At 50.1% G+C, this 17990-nt stretch overlaps 3 protein-coding genes across 3 annotated transcripts; 1 reads left to right on the forward strand and 2 right to left on the reverse strand.

Annotated features, from left to right (window-relative positions):
- Window positions 1-3272: 3272 nt before the first annotated feature.
- On the forward strand, window positions 3273-9705 carry BDW70DRAFT_165005 (quinon protein alcohol dehydrogenase-like superfamily; the record flags this gene model as incomplete). The annotated part of the gene is made up of 7 exons (XM_073741625.1): window positions 3273-3854; window positions 3905-4029; window positions 4086-4407; window positions 4455-6092; window positions 6145-8678; window positions 8829-9446; window positions 9531-9705. 7 exons carry the CDS (start codon window positions 3273-3275, stop codon window positions 9703-9705), a joined length of 5994 nt encoding a protein of 1997 aa, XP_073590715.1.
- A 2248-nt stretch (window positions 9706-11953) lies between these two features.
- BDW70DRAFT_154598 (major facilitator superfamily domain-containing protein) lies at window positions 11954-13914 on the reverse strand (the record flags this gene model as incomplete). The annotated part of the gene is made up of 6 exons (XM_073739888.1): window positions 11954-12121; window positions 12209-12432; window positions 12492-13149; window positions 13214-13232; window positions 13281-13398; window positions 13452-13914. 6 exons carry the CDS (start codon window positions 13912-13914, stop codon window positions 11954-11956), a joined length of 1650 nt encoding a protein of 549 aa, XP_073590716.1.
- Window positions 13915-16108: 2194 nt separating this feature from the next.
- On the reverse strand, window positions 16109-16939 carry BDW70DRAFT_145708 (uncharacterized protein). Its single transcript, XM_073738466.1, has 2 exons — window positions 16789-16939; window positions 16109-16732 (listed from the first exon to the last, which is right to left on the reverse strand). Exon 2 carries the CDS (start codon window positions 16730-16732, stop codon window positions 16265-16267), a length of 468 nt encoding a protein of 155 aa, XP_073590717.1. The 5' UTR covers window positions 16789-16939; the 3' UTR covers window positions 16109-16264.
- Between the last annotated feature and the right edge of the window lie 1051 nt (window positions 16940-17990).

Raw genomic sequence — 17990 nt, forward strand, 5'->3', positions numbered from 1 at the left:
GGCCTAGAGCAATTCCAGCATGAGAATGAGGTTGATGAGGCCCAGAGTGGTATGTCTATAGATCCAGCACTTTCTGCAGTTAAGCCACGTGTACGAGCGCCACCACGGTGCAGTGACTGCCATAATATAGGGCATAAGCGATTGCAATGTCCTAATCGAGTTTCGAATTAATTTTATAGGGAAATGCAATTATATTGGTTGATAAAGTGTCCAAAATGTTGCTTATACATGGAATCGGGAGCGGAGGTGGGCCGCTCGCTTACATGGGCCACTCGCTTACGGGATACGTTACCCTATTCAGTTTAGTCATCCTCTTCATGTAGGTTAACGTATTTCCCGGGTAGTCGGTAGTTCCCGGGTAATCGGTAGTTTCCCTTCCAAAAACCATGCTTGATCAACTTTAAAGCTTCGTACAACAACCAAAAGCAATCCAAATTAATTAAACTAAACAATACGACGATTAGGGCACCTAGTCCTAGTATGCCCCTGAATATTACACTCTGAACACGTTGGTGGAGCGCGCTTTCGCTCAGTTGAAGTTTGAGGTGCAGAAGTGCCAGTACCCCCTTCACTTGCCTCTAGTTGCGTATTCCTCAACAAAATAAGGTCCCTGGCCTCCTGAACTGAAAGACCATCTGTAGGAGTCATCTGGCGCCTAGAACGACTCTTTTTTTGCCTGTCATTCTCTATAGCCGAGCGGAGATCACAGTTTTCCCTTGCTAGTAAGGTGGCATTATAGATAGCCAACTCACAACCCTTTACAAGCTCCTCTAGTGCTTGTTTAGAAGGGGATGGAGGACTCCTGGACCTCTTTCTCAAGAGCTTCTTAACTGAAGAACATTTGCGATGCACTTGACGAACTGTATAAGGTGTGCCAAGCTGAGAAGAAGGGATTGAACCCCCACCTCTGCTGGGAGGGGGGGTTTCAACCACCATACTTAAGTTCAACTTATCCAGCACTGCATGAGAGCTGAAGGGAATTATCCCAGTTGCTCTGAATCCACTTTGAATATTCCCCTTAGTAAAGACTTCCTGATGAGCTGCTGGATAAGCTTTCAAGAAATCCAGCTTATCAATGTGGTTGTATCCCAGGCGCCCTTTCTGCTCAATAAGCTTGCCATATGCCCTCTTTAAGGGCCCAAAACAACCAACATCCAAAGGCTGTAGGAGGTGAGATGAATAGGCAGGCATGCAAAGAGGTATAATATTATTCTCCTTGCATGTACGGTCAAACTCGGGTGTCATGTGGCTTCCATGGTCATCCAAAATAAGTAGTCGATACCCCCCCATGGTACGCCCGTTTGTGGCTGGAATGAAGACTTTTTGAAGCCAACGCAGGCCAATTTCATCAGTGGTCCATCCATTGGCACTTGTTTCAATCCTCCAATCTGGTGGAATATTGCCTTCTTCAAACCATCCCTCAATATGAACCTTTCCCTTGAAGATAATAGTGGAGGGTACTGACCACCCCCTTGAGTTGACACATTCAATAGTGGTAACCCATTCCCGATTCCCTGGCTGTATAAGCCATGGTTTGCCAGGCATTTCTGCTCTAGAAACCACCTTTGTTGTTGCAATAAGGCCCATAGCAAAGCCAGTTTCATCAAAGTTGTAAATATCTTGGTCCAGAATCCCCCACTGATCTCTAACCCTCTGCAGTTCATTGAACCATTTACCAATAACCTCAGGATCTTCACACAGTGCTCTTTGGCGATTAATCTTTCGAGCAAACCTAGTTTTGACCTCCGGGCGCCTCTTGGTGAACTCAGTAACCCAGTTCTTTCCAATTGGTTTAGATGAAGTTGGGTTCTCAGCATCAAGGATTATCTGCGCCATTTCTCGTACCTGGAATGGCCTAGGAGGGGCACCACGTATATCCAGGGATACTATCCAAGCTATTAATGCCTCTTCTTGAAGCAGGGATAGCCTATGGTTGTGGTTGCGGCGTTCGACCTGGGATGAGCGGCCCTTCAACCGAGCGCGTAGGGTTGTAGGAGGTACATTATAGATTCGAATAGCTTCCTCAATTTTGCGAATTTTTCCATTTTTTAGATCATTTATGGCGCACTCAATCCTGCCCTCTTGCTCTATCAAGTCCTGGCGCGTTCCACGCGCTTTTCGTGTCATGGTAGTTGGTTGAAGATAGATGGTGGTCGACGCGTTCGAAATTTTGGAGTTCTACCGATTACCCGGGAACTACCGACTACCCGGGAAATACGTTATTTTATTCTGGTGACATAGCAAATCTTATGCACCTTGCCACCGAAAATTATGCAAGAATGGGTCCAGATGGGCTTTCACGGGTTCTCAGGCGGTACCCGCATGGGTAATGGGTCGGGTAATGGGTTCATACTTTGAACCCAATACCCGCGCGGGTTGGGTAATGGGTGCAAGGTCTGGACCCATTTGCGGGTTTTGGCGATGTCTAGATTGGAGGTTGCTAAACCAAACACGGTTTAGCATGCCGGATTTGCGGACGACCTGTGCGGCCGAAGTCGGGCCCTCCCCTGCCAAGGCCCCATACAAAACTGTATAGGCGAACGGCCGAAGCGTGCGGTTAGCCAGTCATAGATGATAAACCGGGGAGAGTATCACCCACCAGGGTCTAGGAGGGGAGTCCCTGGGGGTTTGTGAGTCTGTGCTTGGTTGTCGTGTGATGTGGCTTGGCTAGTTGTCTAGGATATGCAGATTGTTATGAATATGGCTTAGCGCTTGGAGTTGGAGTAAGTGCTTGGAGTTGGAGTAGCTGATACTCCAATATTGAGGGGCTATATAAGATGACACGTGTATCTCCCATCTTACTGTTCTGTAACTAAGTCCATGAGCTCGCTCTCTCAGACAACAATCACTTAGTTCTCTCTATTCTGTGCCAACTTCCTCTGACCAACCGTGGATTTCACTACACAGATAAATCACCGCCAAGTGGGTCAATACGAGGGTTCCAGCACTAGACCAGAAGGATTATTGCTGTTTAGACTTGGGATAAAGTACGGGAAGTTTAGGTGGTATTCTAGTTGTGACAGGGCATGGGCAATATGTTCTCAAGAGAAAACTAGGGCTTGATTATATGGCCATCTATGCATTCCACGGAGCATTTCTGTAATCTTATGGATGATATAATAATAGGTAGACTATACCTAAGTCACGGAAATTTGAGGCTGAGATGCATGGCCCGGCCGGCTAAGCCCGAGCGTTTTCCGTCAATTAATACCCCGCTAATCCTCCTTGTCTCTGTTATTCCTGACACTAATTCACAAACCTTGACCTTGAAGATGCCCTTTCGTGCCCGCATCAAACGCGTATTCGGAAGGTCCGACAAGGAGGATCCCCACGGTCCAGCACCACCGCTCCTTCCTGCGTTGGAGGAGCCCGCGAGGACTCCAAACGCAGATACCGTGCCTGACGCCGACCCTCCATCCACCGTCCCTTCGGTCCCACCCACATCACTCCCACAATCTTCCCCAGAATGTAGCACGACGAAACCAGAAGACTCGCATATCTTAGGACTGCAAGATCTGTGGAACGATGCATATACTGAACTTGAGGAAGAAGAGCCGAGCCTTGTCGCCGCATACGAACAGAGTCTGATCAACGCGCAGGATGATCAGCCTGGCTTTTCCTCCAATACCACGACCGAGCGACAAGAGGAACTTCAGCACTTGGTGCAGCGCAGACTCGATGAGATTGAGAACTCACGACTCAAGGTCTTGGTGGGTGGTCGAGAAATTGCGGTCAGAGACCAGGCGCGCAGGGTTGTGCGTGCCGTCCTCTCTGTCAAGGAGATGATCGACGTGGCTGTGAGCGTAGAGCCTCATGCTTCCCTAGCCTGGGCAGGTGTCTTGGTCTTTCTCAATGTACGGCTTTACTCCCAATTACGACACCAGTTTATGCTGACAATCAACAGCCTGTTGCGAACGCGTTTACGCAGGATGAAGAAGCCTTGGAGGGATTTGAGTTTATATCGCACCTTCTCGTCCGCTTCAGAGTGATAGAGGCCACTCACATTGAAATTCACACTCGTGCTACGGGGTCAACGCAAGTTACTCACACTTCCATCCGTCGCACCCCGAGACTAACTTCACCAGGGCTCCAGAACCCTTGAAAGACCTAGGCACATCGCTTCGAGGCAGGATTGTCAAGCTCTACACTCAGGTTCTAAGGTATCAAATCAGGCTCGCTAAGCACTATGCGCACTCAAGTTTTTTTCGGTCTTTGCAAGATGTATTTGTCGCCGACAACTGGAAGGAAATGCTCGTCAGCATCACAGACATGGAAAATGATATTACCGGCGACTTAGAAATCCTTGCTGGCCACACCATCCAGGGGATTGATAGGAAAGTTGCAGAGCTCGGGCACCTCATGGATGAATCGCTGAGGTTGGGACGTGAGACCAGGGATGAAGTCAAGGTCAAGCCCCGTCTCTATATCCTTTATAGACACTCACCAGACTCCAGGCCTCCAAGCAACTCCACCTTCTTGAAAGCTTGCCATGCGCCGTGGGCGCAATTTTCGGATCCTTTGAGGACCAACATAAGCCCCTCTGCTTAGAAGGCACTCAAACGCACATTCTGAGCCAGATTCAGAGCTGGTGCGAGGATCCCTGGGGTAAGCCTATTTTCTGGCTGAAGGGCATGCCCGGCACCGGCAAAACAACTATCTCGCGTACGTTCGCATCAGCATGTCGCGATGGTACGCCTCTGGTGGCACCAGACCACTGTCTCCCCAACCCTTTCTTCCTCGGGGCTAGCTTTTTCTTCGATCGGACAAAACCAGATCGCAATGAAGCAAGCAGGGTCTTTACTACGATCAGTAGGACACTTGCTGATATGCTACCGGACATTAGAGACCATATTTGCGAGGCGATTGCGAAAAATCACAATATTGGGAATGAGAATCTGAGTAGACAGTGGAACCACCTGGTCTTTCAGCCTCTCCTTGCGTGGGAAAAGCAACAGAACTTGCTGCCAGTGGTCTTGATTTTCGTGTTTGATGCAATGGATGAGTGTCAGAATGAGAGAGACCTGCTACTTATCTTTCAGCTGATGAGCCAGGTTCAGCAGTTCCAGAGGATAAGGGTGCGAATTTTTATTACCAGCAGACCAGAAGTGCACATTCGCCTTGGGATCCTGGAATGCTTACATGATATTGTTCAGGAGGAATTACTCGACAAGGTATCAACAGCTGACACCGGCAAGGATGACATTACGCTCTATATGGAGCATGAGCTGGCTAAAATCAGGAAGAAACATTCTGCGGCAGAGGATTGGCCGCCTCAAGAGAAGGTTAACATCCTGGTCGAGAAAGCGGATGGGCTGTTTATTTATGCCGCAACGGCTTGCCGCTTTCTTGGGGGAGCAAGGTCCAGAGGCCAATTGGACACACGCTTAGGTATGATCCTCGACAGCAGGGTTACCGGCACCTCACCCCAGGGAAGTCTTGATGAGATATATACACACATCCTACAATTTTCTGTCACTGGGCAAGACATACTCGAAGAGGAGAAACAAAACTCGGCAGGCCTTTTCCGGCAAGTTGTCGGCTGCATTATCTCACTGTTTGAACCCCTTGGAGTGGCAGCGCTGAGTGGGCTGTTGGCCATGCCACTGTCTATAATTGAAGGAACGCTGCAGGACCTGCATTCACTACTCGCAGTCCCCGGGGATGACCAAACCCCAGTCAAGCTTCTTCATTTGTCATTTCGCGATTTTCTATTAGATAGCCAGAGGTGCCTTGATCCATCTTTCCTGATTGATGAAGATCGACAGCATGAGACGCTTCTCAGCCAATGTCTGGAGGTCATGTCAAGCCGTCTCCGACAAAATATCTGCTCTATTGGACAGCCTGGAGGGCTGATGTCTGAAATTGAGCCGTCGCTGGTGACCCAGTGCATTCCAGGACACCTTTACTATGCATGTGTCTATTGGATTGACCACCTACGAGCCAGCAAGGCGAAACTGGAGGATGGCGGAGATGTCCACGAGTTTCTCAAAACACACTTCCTCCACTGGCTCGAAGTATTGGCCCTCTTAGGGAAAAGCAGCGACGCTGTGCGGAAGATCCGAGAACTGTGGGATTATCTCTTATCTTCTGATGTAAGTTTATCGTAAAAAACGTTATTTTCGCAAGGCTAACCAGGATATTTAGGGCTCCATGCAGTCCGAACTCCGCGAGCTGGTATATGACGCGACACGGTTTTCCCTTACTTTTAGGACCGTCATTGAAACCGCACCGCTCCAGACGTATTGCTCTGCTCTTATTTTCGCACCCGAGACGAGCGTTATTAGACGCTTGTTTGCGAGTCTGATCCCGTGCTGGATTGGTCGGCTACCTGCAGTTGATACTCAGTGGGATGCGTTGCTGCAGACTCTAGAAGGCCAGTCAAGCGCCTCCCTGGATATTCTTGCTTTTTCGCCGGACGGGAAGAGCCTGTCGTCCGGATTCTGGGACGGCACTGTCATGCTCTGGGATGTAGCTACCGGGGAGCTAATGCATACTTGGAAAGTTTCGGACAGTGTTAAATGTCTTAGCTTCTCGCCAGACGGTACCATGCTAGCAGCGGCGTGTGAGTATCCCCTCGTATTTATGTGGGATACGAGGACTGGAGCGGTACTGCACGTGCTTGAAGCTGACACTTATTCTGTGTGGTTCCCAAAAATGACATTTTTATCCGACGGCAGGACATTGGCATGCACATCGACTACCGGCATGGTCTGGCTATGGGATGCAGTGTTGGGTACACTACTTCAATTTCTTGCCCTGGACGAGAGACAGCCCCGTGAAGTCCTATTCTCATCGGGTGGAGATATGGTTGCGTGGGTTGATGATGACGACACATTACGCCTATTACGTTTGACTGAGAACCCCGCAAATGCAGATGTAGTGTCCCAGGACTGTGTAGGGCGAGTCTGGTTTTCACCAGACGGTAGGCTGCTAGCGTTCGAAGGGAGGCGTGAAGTCACCGATCCATGGGGTGAGGAGGGTCAAGTCCTCAACCTATGGGATGTGGAAAATGGACAATTACTCCAGCAGCTTGAGTGGCAGTGGTCGGAAGTCAATGTCTTGTCGCTCTCGCCTGATGCAAAACTTGTTGCTGCGGCCAGGGAGTACACGAAGGAGGTGAATCTCTGGGATATTGCCACAGGTGCATCTCTGGGGATTCTCGAAGTCGAGGTTCCCGACGGGGCTCAGAGGAAGGGCCCTCTGATGCGCGGTCCCAGAGGAAAGGCGATGTGGCAAGGGATGAAAAGTCTGGACTTCACTGCAGATGGGTCCCGTGTCTTCGGTGCAGGAGTGACTGGAAAAGTGCATGTTTGGGATGTGGCAACCGGCGCCCCGGTGCGGACCCTCACACACCGCGATGTGGAGGTTGCAGAGGGCTCGCCAGAGGGGAAGTACATCGCATCTGGATCTAAAGACGGCACCATCCGCATCTGGGATGCCCCTGCCATTACCCCATCGACAAAAGACTTGCGAAAGCCGATCGCATTTAACCCAGGAGAAGTCGAAAACCTAGTTTTCTCGGCACAGGGGGATCTCATAGCATCGTCGCTTCCCAATCGTGATCGAATTTTCATCTGGGATGTGGCGTCTCGCACCCAAATTTCGTGCTTCTGTACGGACACCTATAGGCACGATGGTCTGCAATTCTCCCCCAATGGCCAATTCCTCATGTCTTGCGTTTCACGTAAAAATGGTGTTTGTGTTTGGGACGTCCGCAGCGGGGAAACAGTACATGAGCTTGATCGAGTGAAAGGGCATGCAATGTTTCTGCATGACGGTAGGCTCGTTGCGCTAACGGAAGTTGATGCTGTTGAGAATATCCAGGCCAGACCTGACATCTCCACTGAAGATAGTCACGAGGATGGTGTGTGTGACGACGAAGGTAGTGATGACAATGGTGAAAGTACTGATGGTGAGACAGGGAAGGAGGACAGCTATCCGGTCATGGTCCATATCTGGCATCCCGAAAGTGGTGTCTCGGAGAAACCGCTTACAGGCCACCGAGGAGATCTCAGCTGTACGGCTATAGCACCAGACGGTGCAATGCTGGCGTCTGCGGTTGAATCTCATACATCAGTCTACCTTCACGACCTATCCACAGGAATTTTGCTGCACAGGCTGAGGGGTCATGATAATGAAGTCAACTATGTGGAATTCTCGCCCAATAAGAAGCTATTAGCTTCAATGGAGCGCAATGGGAACAGGACGGTCATATTGTGGGATGTGTCCTCGGGCCAACTGCTCAAAAAGTTGGAAGGATTTTTAGATAGATCCATGGCACTGGCATTTTCGCCACAGAGCGATTTCCTGGCGTTCTCAACTGAAAACAAGGCAATTTTACTTTGGGATGTGTCAGGAAATAGCATTAAGGCCAGGTATCAGGGACCGACTATATCCTGGAACCTGTCATTCAGCGACGACAACACGCTCGAAACCGATTGGGGACAAGTTGATCTAGCATGTCTCCGCCCCGAAATGCCCAGCGAGGATGAGACTAGGGGTAACCCGCTGAAGATGTTTATCGATGGGCCTTGGGTGATGCAGGGAACGAGAAGAGTACTTCTGCTTCCGGCAAACTACCAGCCCGAGTGTATTGTGGCCCGCTATGGTGTCATTGTGATGGCGGACGTGTCGGGTCGTCTTCTGTTTTTCCAGCTTGATCCTGTGGAGGGTGATGTGTAGTCTTTCAGGCTGTTGTTGGGCATGCTCAAAGATAAGGGAATCGAGTCGCAGCTGTACACAGTATCTAATTGACAATAGCATTAACGATTTCGATAGAGCTCGATCGCATGAAATATATCCACTATCCTAAGTATTTTGCAATCCAGGCCTTATTCAATTCAATTCCGCTTAAATACCGCGGTGGCCCAGATCATTTTCCACGAACTACTGACCGGAGATCTGCCGGAGCAGGAGAAACAGATTGAGCGGCTCTGGCAGGAGGGCCAGATCGTCGTGGGTGCTGGTACGGAAACGACTGCATGGACGCTGTCCTCCACGCTGTTCTACCTGCTCGACAACCCGCGCATCATGCGCCAACTCCGAGAGGAGCTCGAGCGGGCCATGCCAGATGCAGCGCATTGTGTGGCTTTGAAACAGTTGGAGCAGCTTCCGTACCTAAGCGCCGTGATTTGCGAGGGGCTCCGTCTATCGTACGGAGTAAGCAGTCGTCTGCAGCGCATCAACCCCTTTGGACCCCTCCGGGTGCGGTATTGGGATGCGAACGATGGCCCACGCGAAAAAGGCCGCTGGGTAGAGTACGAGATCACCCAGGGGACGCCCGTCGGGATGACTTCGACTCTCATTCGTACCAATCCCGAGCTGTTCCCGGATCCGCATGAATTCAAGCCTGAGCGATGGCTCGATGGCGCAGAAAAGCGCCATCACGCACTTGACGCATACCTGTTGTCGTTCTCCCGTGGAAGTCGTCAGTGCATTGGTATCAAGTAAGAGCACCGTGTTCCCTTCCCAGCAGGGATCCGTCCCTGGATGCCTATAGTATCGGGCGAACTTTTGTTGACAGACCACAGTCTTGCTTACGCTGAGCTCTACATGGGACTCGGCTTGTTGATTCGACGCCTCGGCCATCGCTTAGAACTCTTCGAAACCACCAGCGCAGATGTTGAGATCCATTACGATCGCTTTGTGCCGACACCCAGAGAGGGAACACAGGGCATCCGGGTTTCTGGTCCATCCGGTATCTGAGTGACGGAGACTACGCACAATGCCTCTCAACTGGAACCGTTTTCGATCCATTCTCGGGCGCTGGACAGCGTGGTCTCTCGTAATATCAGCTACAAGGGAAGGCCCCAATCCGGTTGACTTAGTTTGGTTAGTTGGCATTCCCCAATGTTAGCGGCGCCTGATGATTGCGCTGCGCCCGTTGGTGGACGTGGATCAACCTTACAGCTGTGCTTCTATTTGGAGCATGTGAAGCACGTCATTGTGGCTTGCTCAACTGAATCGCAGTACAGAGATGTGCCGTTTACATGTTGATTTGTCCATATTTTGCCATGTTTTGTCCATGTTTTGTCCATGTTTTATCCATGTTGTGTCCGGTGGTCCTTGATAATCCCTGTTGCCTGGTTAGTAAACCGCTGTCGTTGTGCTCGTGAGCCCTTATCTATGGATTGTTAGAAAAAGGATAGGAAATTCTCCGTTTGAACAAGGAATATAGATTGAAACCGCTCTGGCTTATCGTGAAGAGGTGGCATCAGTCAGTCCACTCAGCGCTTGCCATACCCCTCCACTGCGCTGCGGATCCATGCTTCATAAGAGTTTAGTGCTTATTAGTGGTCACCCACCATGATCCTGCTGTTTCAAACCTGAACTGCAGGTTCGCCCATGAAATGATCAAAGCCGAATGCGGCCTCTAGCTAGTTGTCACAGCGCGATGTCACCTCACTAAAATCGTTTCGAACGGTCTCGACGCGTCTTCCGTCTCGCTCGTAGGCCAACTAACCCTTGACCTCGCTCGACCTCTTTGGGGTGACTTTAGGGCTCGGATGGAAAACAACATGGTCCTAGGCCATTTCTGTTGCAGCTTATGCTGGCAGGAAGCTTAGGCCTCCACACCAACAAATGAGACTTTTACCCCTCATCAACTAACACCTAGGACCCCTCACCACGCGTTGGACCGACCACAGCCAATGGTTGTGGCCGTGATGCTCCAACGGACGCTAATTTCGTGACGACCACCGTCGATCTGGTGGACGACGACGACAGCGAGTGTACAGCTTCGCACTTTGGTTTGGAAGTAGGTTGCCGTACGGTGGACGGGAAAGGACTTGGAGACTGCCGAGCAGATATTGTGCTTCATCCTGGCGCATTGCAGTAGCTGGCCACAGGAATCAAGCTTCGCCATGCTAATCCTCATCCTGTACGAAAAGATTACCAGCATCAGCCTATTCTTTCTGCCTTTTACTCCGGTTGATTAACAGCCAAAGGACGATAGGGGGAACGCAGCTCGAATATCCCGGATTGTGAAGAGATATTCCACAAACTAAGCATCAGGAAACAAACCTAAGAGGTACTGTGGCATGCCAGCCTCGGTGGTTCGACGAGGCAAGCATCAAATCGAAAAACCACATAATCGTTCCATGTAAAGGCGTATCGTTATCCACTAATGCGGGGATGTGTGGAAACGTGCTTCACTTGGGCCCAACCCAGGCAGCTGAGCACTGGGTATTTAATCATTGGTTGGTAAAGGCCTGTGCAGGACAACAATGTTCGTTGCGTCCTAGGTGTCGGACTCGGCCAGGCGCTAAGCACCTTGTAGGCCAATACTAATTAATATTAGAATGAATAGGGATAGGCTTCAAGCCGAACATTGTTGCGTCGCCAAAATGGCCTAGTGGGTGAAAGTCATGGAAGCGTAGCCTGATCTGGAGGACGCCTTCGATAATTATGATGGATCCAAGAAGCCGTTAATCTTCCGCTGCGGAGTTATTGCAGTATATCAAGGACCATGATCCTCCAATGCTTGACCTTCTCATGGATAAAGAAGATGGGGATATATACATGCCTTGAATATGCTCTCGCACACCCTATGTACTTCTTCGGAGCAAAGTCCGTTGCCTGATATTGCTATTCTACTCAACCCTACTATGCAAAGGTCTACAGGTGAACTCGCCTATCTACTTCCACACTCCATTGTATCTCTGTCAAGACCGATGCTCTATTGGCGCAGGGAACTGGGTTTGATAGATTATTAGTTGCAATTTTTCTGTCCCATGGCACAAACCTCGAGGCTTAACGTAAAGATATCTGGCTCCATACTTCATATATCTAAGCAGCTCCATATGAGTTCGCCATATACAAACCAGGATCGAAACTCTAAAACACAAGGCTACAGTGGTAGGGCGCTTGCATAGCTGCAGCTAAGGACTTCGACCCATTTACCCTTGGGATACTAGGAATGAATCGCTTTCCAAGTCAGCATCCATAGCCAACGTCAGTCTCCTCGCTCGTTCCGCAATTCCAATTCCGCGACCCCATCAGCGGGGCTCCCCCGTTGCCGTAACCGGTCAGCTCCCAGCAGGGCACCCTCATTCTCACTCCAAAGTTTATGGTCCCGCACAAAGAGATTGAGGACAGTAGCTAGTCCGGCAAACGAGACATACTAATAACATACGGACATACCGTTAGCATAGATGCGCTCGTTTCAGAGACGGAAATGCAAAGCGTTGCAATTTTCAGGTGACTTTACCATGATCCACACCACTCTCAACGCCTCGAAGTAGGTCTTCCTGATCAAGGCCTCTTGATCTGCATTTAGTCCAAGAGCGCTAGTCTCCCCCACGCTCGAAGCGGCAAGATCGCCACCGAATCCGCGGGCTAAAGTTGAGTTTAAACCCAGGTGGCTTGCTAACCCCTCATTCTTCGCATTCATTTCCTTTTGGAACACCACACCCCCGACAACAACCGAAATAGCTGTTGAGAGAGAACGGACAAAGCCCATTCCGCGGTGACGGCTGCTGTATCCCGAGCACTTGTTGCAGCCTGAGCAGCAAGAATCGGTGCTTCAATGTTCACGCCCACGCCGATCCCGATGAGGATCTGGAAGGTGATGAGTTTTGTGATGTTGGATTCAGAGTCAAGACTAATCAGCAGGCCGGAGTCGAGCACCAAGAAGCCCTGAGCAATATACATCCCGGGGAGGTATTTCCCGGTTTGCTGCATGAAGATTCCTGCTGCGGCTGCGGCCAGGGAACATGAGACGATTAGCGGGAGGAGGTAGAGGCCTGAGGTTAGTGCGCTCGCGGCAAGGACGGACTGCGCGTATAAGGGCAGGTAATATGCCTGTCCAATAAACACATATGCATTGCACGCGAAGACCACATAAGGCGGTATCTCTGTCGGCGAGGTAAACAGCCAAACAGGGATAATAGGGTTCTTGGAAACTTTCCATTCGTTTACCACGAACAGCGCCATCACTGCTGTTCCAAAAACCAACAGACAGATGACCGTGGCGGAGGACCAGGAGTAGACGACCTCACTAAAGTCAAGGGCAAGGAGGATCATCAGAGAGCCCTCTACAATCAGAAGGCTGCCTGTCCAGTCGATGACTTTGAGACCGGCGGCGATGGGCGTTCGAGGACTTGGGACCCTCATGAAGAAGAACAAAACCAGAAAGGAGACAGCCCCTACCTGTACTATACGGTCGAAGGTAAGCTTAGGACCGTCACGTAAAATGGAGTGCCTCGCAATTAACCCAAAAACACCATCTCCAGCTAACTCATAGTCAGCCTTGCCCTTCTTTCGGAAGGTCCGGCACCTACCTGAGCCTCGTGGTAAAAATGCCACCCAGAACCGGTCCTATGGCACTGCCAACCGCCCAGACAAGCGAAGTGATTGCCAGATACAACCCCCGGTCACGCAGCGAGAACATATCGCTGACTACATGTTGACCATTATCCCCATTCCAGAGCCGCCCAATCCCTGAATCGCACGACCAATGATCATAGCATCCATATGCGGTGCAAGGGCCCAGATATGACTGCCGACGAGAAAGACAGCAACCGCAATGAGCATAATGGGTTTCCGGCCCCAGATGTCGGGGACTGAGCCCCATACTGGAATGATGGCTGCATAGGCCAGGGTATAAGCGCTCCCCACCCAAATATAACCGGCGGCGGTCTTGAACGTGCCGACTATGGCTGGAACTGCTGGAGTAACGATCGTTAAGTCAAGGGCCGAGAGAAACACGGACAGACAAAGCGACATCATGGTCCAAGCTATAGTGGCGGTGGTGGGACGAGGAGACTCCGCGAACGAAGTGGGTGCGTGCGCAGGAGTGGCATTGTCACTAGTGCTGCCGGGGGAATCGTTACGGGGCAATGAGATATTATTGTTCGTGATGGGCTCTGAATTAGATGTCGAGGACAGTCTAGCGAGTCCTAAAAACTTGGACATTGTTCGGACGAAGTAGTGCGGAGAGTTAATCCAGATGGAGGTATCAAGGAGAGAAAGGAGAACGAATGAGGACGTCTTATAAAAGAGAGAACTCCCGGTCCTGTCACCTGATCCGGCTTTCATTACAATGAAAGCAATCCCAATGTGATGGATATAACAATTATTATAACCCTACATAGAAGATCCTCATCAAACCCAGGAAAATCCTGCCATTTTATATCAACCCTGAGTGGATATATTTCATGTCACACATGCTTCCCGCTGCGTGATCCTCACATTCATACCAAAATGCGCTGTCAACCCATGGTACGCCCACCGATTGGCACAACCTAATAGACCATGGCGAAATCGAACCGCCGAAAGAGCTGCGAGATAATCAGAAGTCTGAGCGACGGGGCAAGTGGAAGATGGCGCCTACCTCGAAGATGTCTTTCCCAGTTCATGTACGCAAGTCGCTTCCCTAAGCACTCTCACTTGTCCAAGTCGCTAATACCAGTCGTACGAGGCAACCATATCTTTCTCTTTTCCACTGGTATGGCGATCCAGCGTTGCGGCTGATATGTGTCTGTATCTCCCCCAAATATGGTTCGGTTCCTCATAATGGTCAGCGCGGACCAAGCGACTTAGGTGTTGGCAGGAACCCTTTGTGCCACAGATCGTATCATCACGAGGGCACACTTTTCCCATAAGGCCCATACTGGGAGGAAACATCCCTGGGCCTTCTTTGATGTATGCCGGGAGATAGGGAAGGGCTTGGCCACGGCATCTCAGATCACCGGGCTCTTCACTATCTTTACAGCACTGTCAACTTCGGATTGAAGTGCGCAGTATGCTCGAGTTCATGTGCACAGCGCCCTGCTGCACGTACAATTCCTTGTCCGCACTTAGCGTTTCAAAATGCCTCTTCTGGATTTCCTTTGGTCCACGCCTACTATTAGTTTGTTGTTAACAGTCTCGCCGCTGAACGAGCTGAGCTTCTCACTACTTACAATAAGTTATCAATAGTCTGCCGGAAGTCAGTCAAAAGCCAGGTATTCCAGCCATATTTCAGCTTTGTCTCCTTTGGCCCTGGTCGCCTTTCCGGGTAGGAACTTATCACCTGTCCATTCGAGTGTTTGCCTTCTCCGCGTTTATAGATAAAGATGCCCCAACCAGGTTTTCTCTTATTCAGGTAGACGTCTTTCCGAATCATAGAGGGATCTGTCACTCGGCTTTGCTGCCCAGAATTTGCAGCAATATTGGAGCTTTTTCCGATTTTACTATCCTTTTCATATATTTGCCTGGAATGATTCGAATACTGATTGTTCACTGTATCTCCGTCTTGTTGGGGTAAACGTAATAAACGGCCAATTGCCTCCCGGGCCGCTGCAGTACCAGACGTCAGCTCGGACATGACCTGATTGTCAACGCAATTGGCTTGGGTATCATTGTGCTGTGCCTCGCTAAGTTGACCCGAGGGGTGAGGAATTCGGGTTTCGATCTACTGTGGTTGAATGACGTGGTAGTTGATCATCCTGTTCATTGGTAGCACTGGTAGATGCTGGCAGTTGGGGGATCGATCGAGAATTACTGTCTACATGCACATGAGGTCGATGAGTACGCTGACAGCGGTCACAATAGAAACCCTTGCTTCCTTTCTGTTTTTGCTGGCTTGACAAATATTATGCTCTCCTACAGGTGGAATTTCATGCGCCAGTCATCAGATGAGGGTTAAATCCCCAACAAAACAGGGCTAAGGAACAAACAGAGACTGTGACGAGCTACGCTCGAATAATAGCCGACTGAGGCTCGAGGCAAGCGCCACAGAGGTTGCCACGGAACTTGCCATAAATATCACCATCCGGTGAACAGGTATGTAATGGAAGCTCGCCAGCCACTGTTTTATAGTTCTTTAGCGAATTCTTCTAGTCCAATGCTACTTGTTAGTAACAACGACTCTAGCTCGCGACACCCTGCCTGCTCAGCCAGCCGAGATTCTGAACCCTGACTCCGATCCTGTTGTAACCTCCATGCTACGTGTTGTCTTGCTATCTACATGTCTAATGGCCGGATGTGTAGCCTGCCTGTCGTATCTACTCCTTTATCCTGTTCCGAATGCATTCCTGAGAATGCCGTCTGAATGAGACTAACTCACAAGGGGAGCAATACATAATCATACTCTAAAGAGTGGTTTTCATAAAGACCAGCCTCGAAATGCATACAAAAAAGATATTTAAAGGCTATATGATTCAATGGCCAACATTTGTCTTCTGTCAGACATTCTCATCCCACGATATAAATTCCATGGGGGTATAACTGAAGCCAGATTCAAATATTCGCTGGAGAACATCCTGGTCACGCTACCTCAAGCTCATGGTGCGAAAAACATGCTCCTATGCCGGAATTGAGCGTATTCGCCTTCATTTTTGACATTCAGCTCTCCCTCCTTACTCGTACACAGCCAGCTACCCCCGCTCTTGAACTTCAACCAGTAAGTCCCGTTGTTCGGGTTCTTTTGATATGTCACGAGGGTATCATCATGAGAACCGCCATGTGCCCACTTGACCCAGTCACCTGAGCGAGTCAGTAGAGCACCGGTACTAGCATCCTGCATCGCCATCCCCCCAGGGCACCAATTAATGTTGATCCTGATGGCAGCGTTCCAGTTTGGTCGAGCGTAGGCCCAATGTTCGTCCCCCTCAGAAGTGAGATAGCCAATTGCTGAGTTGCCGTGTTCAAAACGAAGCTCAGGCTGAGTGTTGCCTGGTTGAGCTTCTCCGACATGCCAATCGGTTCGCTTGACTGAAATAAAACCGGTCTGATCACTCTCGCTGCTCATCTTGAGTTACTAATATTAGTTGTTATTGTTTTCAAGACAATTAGAAGTGGACGTACTGTGTATCGCAAGTGATAGAAGCTATTGATATAACCTTCTGCTGGACGCGATCAAGGATTGAGATATATTGGAGTTATTTTCAAGAGCGGCTCTCCAGATCCCACTATTTATATTCAACGGTGGGGTTGGTTGATTATGCATGGCCTTAGCCACAGATATGATCATCCCATAGAACAGCCATGCATGAACTCTTCACGTTGCAGTTTACGGTATGGAATTACGCTAGGGTAAGCTACTCCATCGGGACTTTTCCATGTGGATCCAGGGCTCTTCACCAAGTGATGTCATTCGTTACACCATCATATCAGTCTATACCCAGCATAATAGTGATATTCTTCAGCCATACGTAGTGATCAGCCTTTTGATTCGTCCACGCGGTATGATGCCGTCATATTGCAGAGAGGAAGCCGAAGGAAAGCAGTGTTGGGCAGCAATGCGTCAAGTCTGTATCTATGATCGTCAAGTAAAATTGACATCGTGCCCTGGCCATATACGTCTGTAGACTATCCCACCATTTATTTACGTCTAGACATGAAAGATAGCGATCAGAAGGCTCTGAGTGAGTGGGGGCTCTCCGTGTCAGCCACTGTCCCAACAACATAGGAATAGCGTGGTGCAGGGGCGGCGGTCGCAACCTGCCATATAAAATCTGGCCGAGCCTCCTCAGAGATCCAGGAACCTTAAATGACGTCGGTTCCTCAGGTAGAAAGCAGTTTGAGCTGCGCGATCTGGGCCCAGAAAGATCGAGGGAGCGTGGTTCATGTCTCCGACGATCTGCACTTGGGTGAAATGCAGCAGTGGGGATACACCTCACGGGATGATGTGGCAGACCCCACGCAGGCTCATTGTCTCATGGCTAGACCTCGCCACAGCCCGCCCGTGGGCAGGGAGAAGCCGCCCACAGCCCGCCCGCCAGAGCCCACGGGCGGGTAAGCTCCGCCCACAGTGGCCCGCCGGGCCCTTGGCGGGCGCCCGCGGGCTGCCCGTTTATGCCCATCTAATGCATAACTTTCCACATTTGGACGTATAACTTGATGATTAAGCCGGTTAAATACCTGTTATTTACACCTGTTATGGTTTCTACAGCGGCACCAGCGATGATTTCACCTAAGGCCATGTGAAATCAAGCGAAACTACATTGTATTCTGTGTAGAAGTAGCCTCTATAGTCACTAGTCATGACAATTCAGGCTCAACAGGAA

The sequence above is a fragment of the Aspergillus foveolatus genome (assembly GCF_047715535.1).
Source record: "Aspergillus foveolatus strain CBS 279.81 unplaced genomic scaffold BDW70scaffold_175, whole genome shotgun sequence".
NCBI classification, from domain to species: Eukaryota; Fungi; Ascomycota; class Eurotiomycetes; order Eurotiales; family Aspergillaceae; genus Aspergillus; species Aspergillus foveolatus.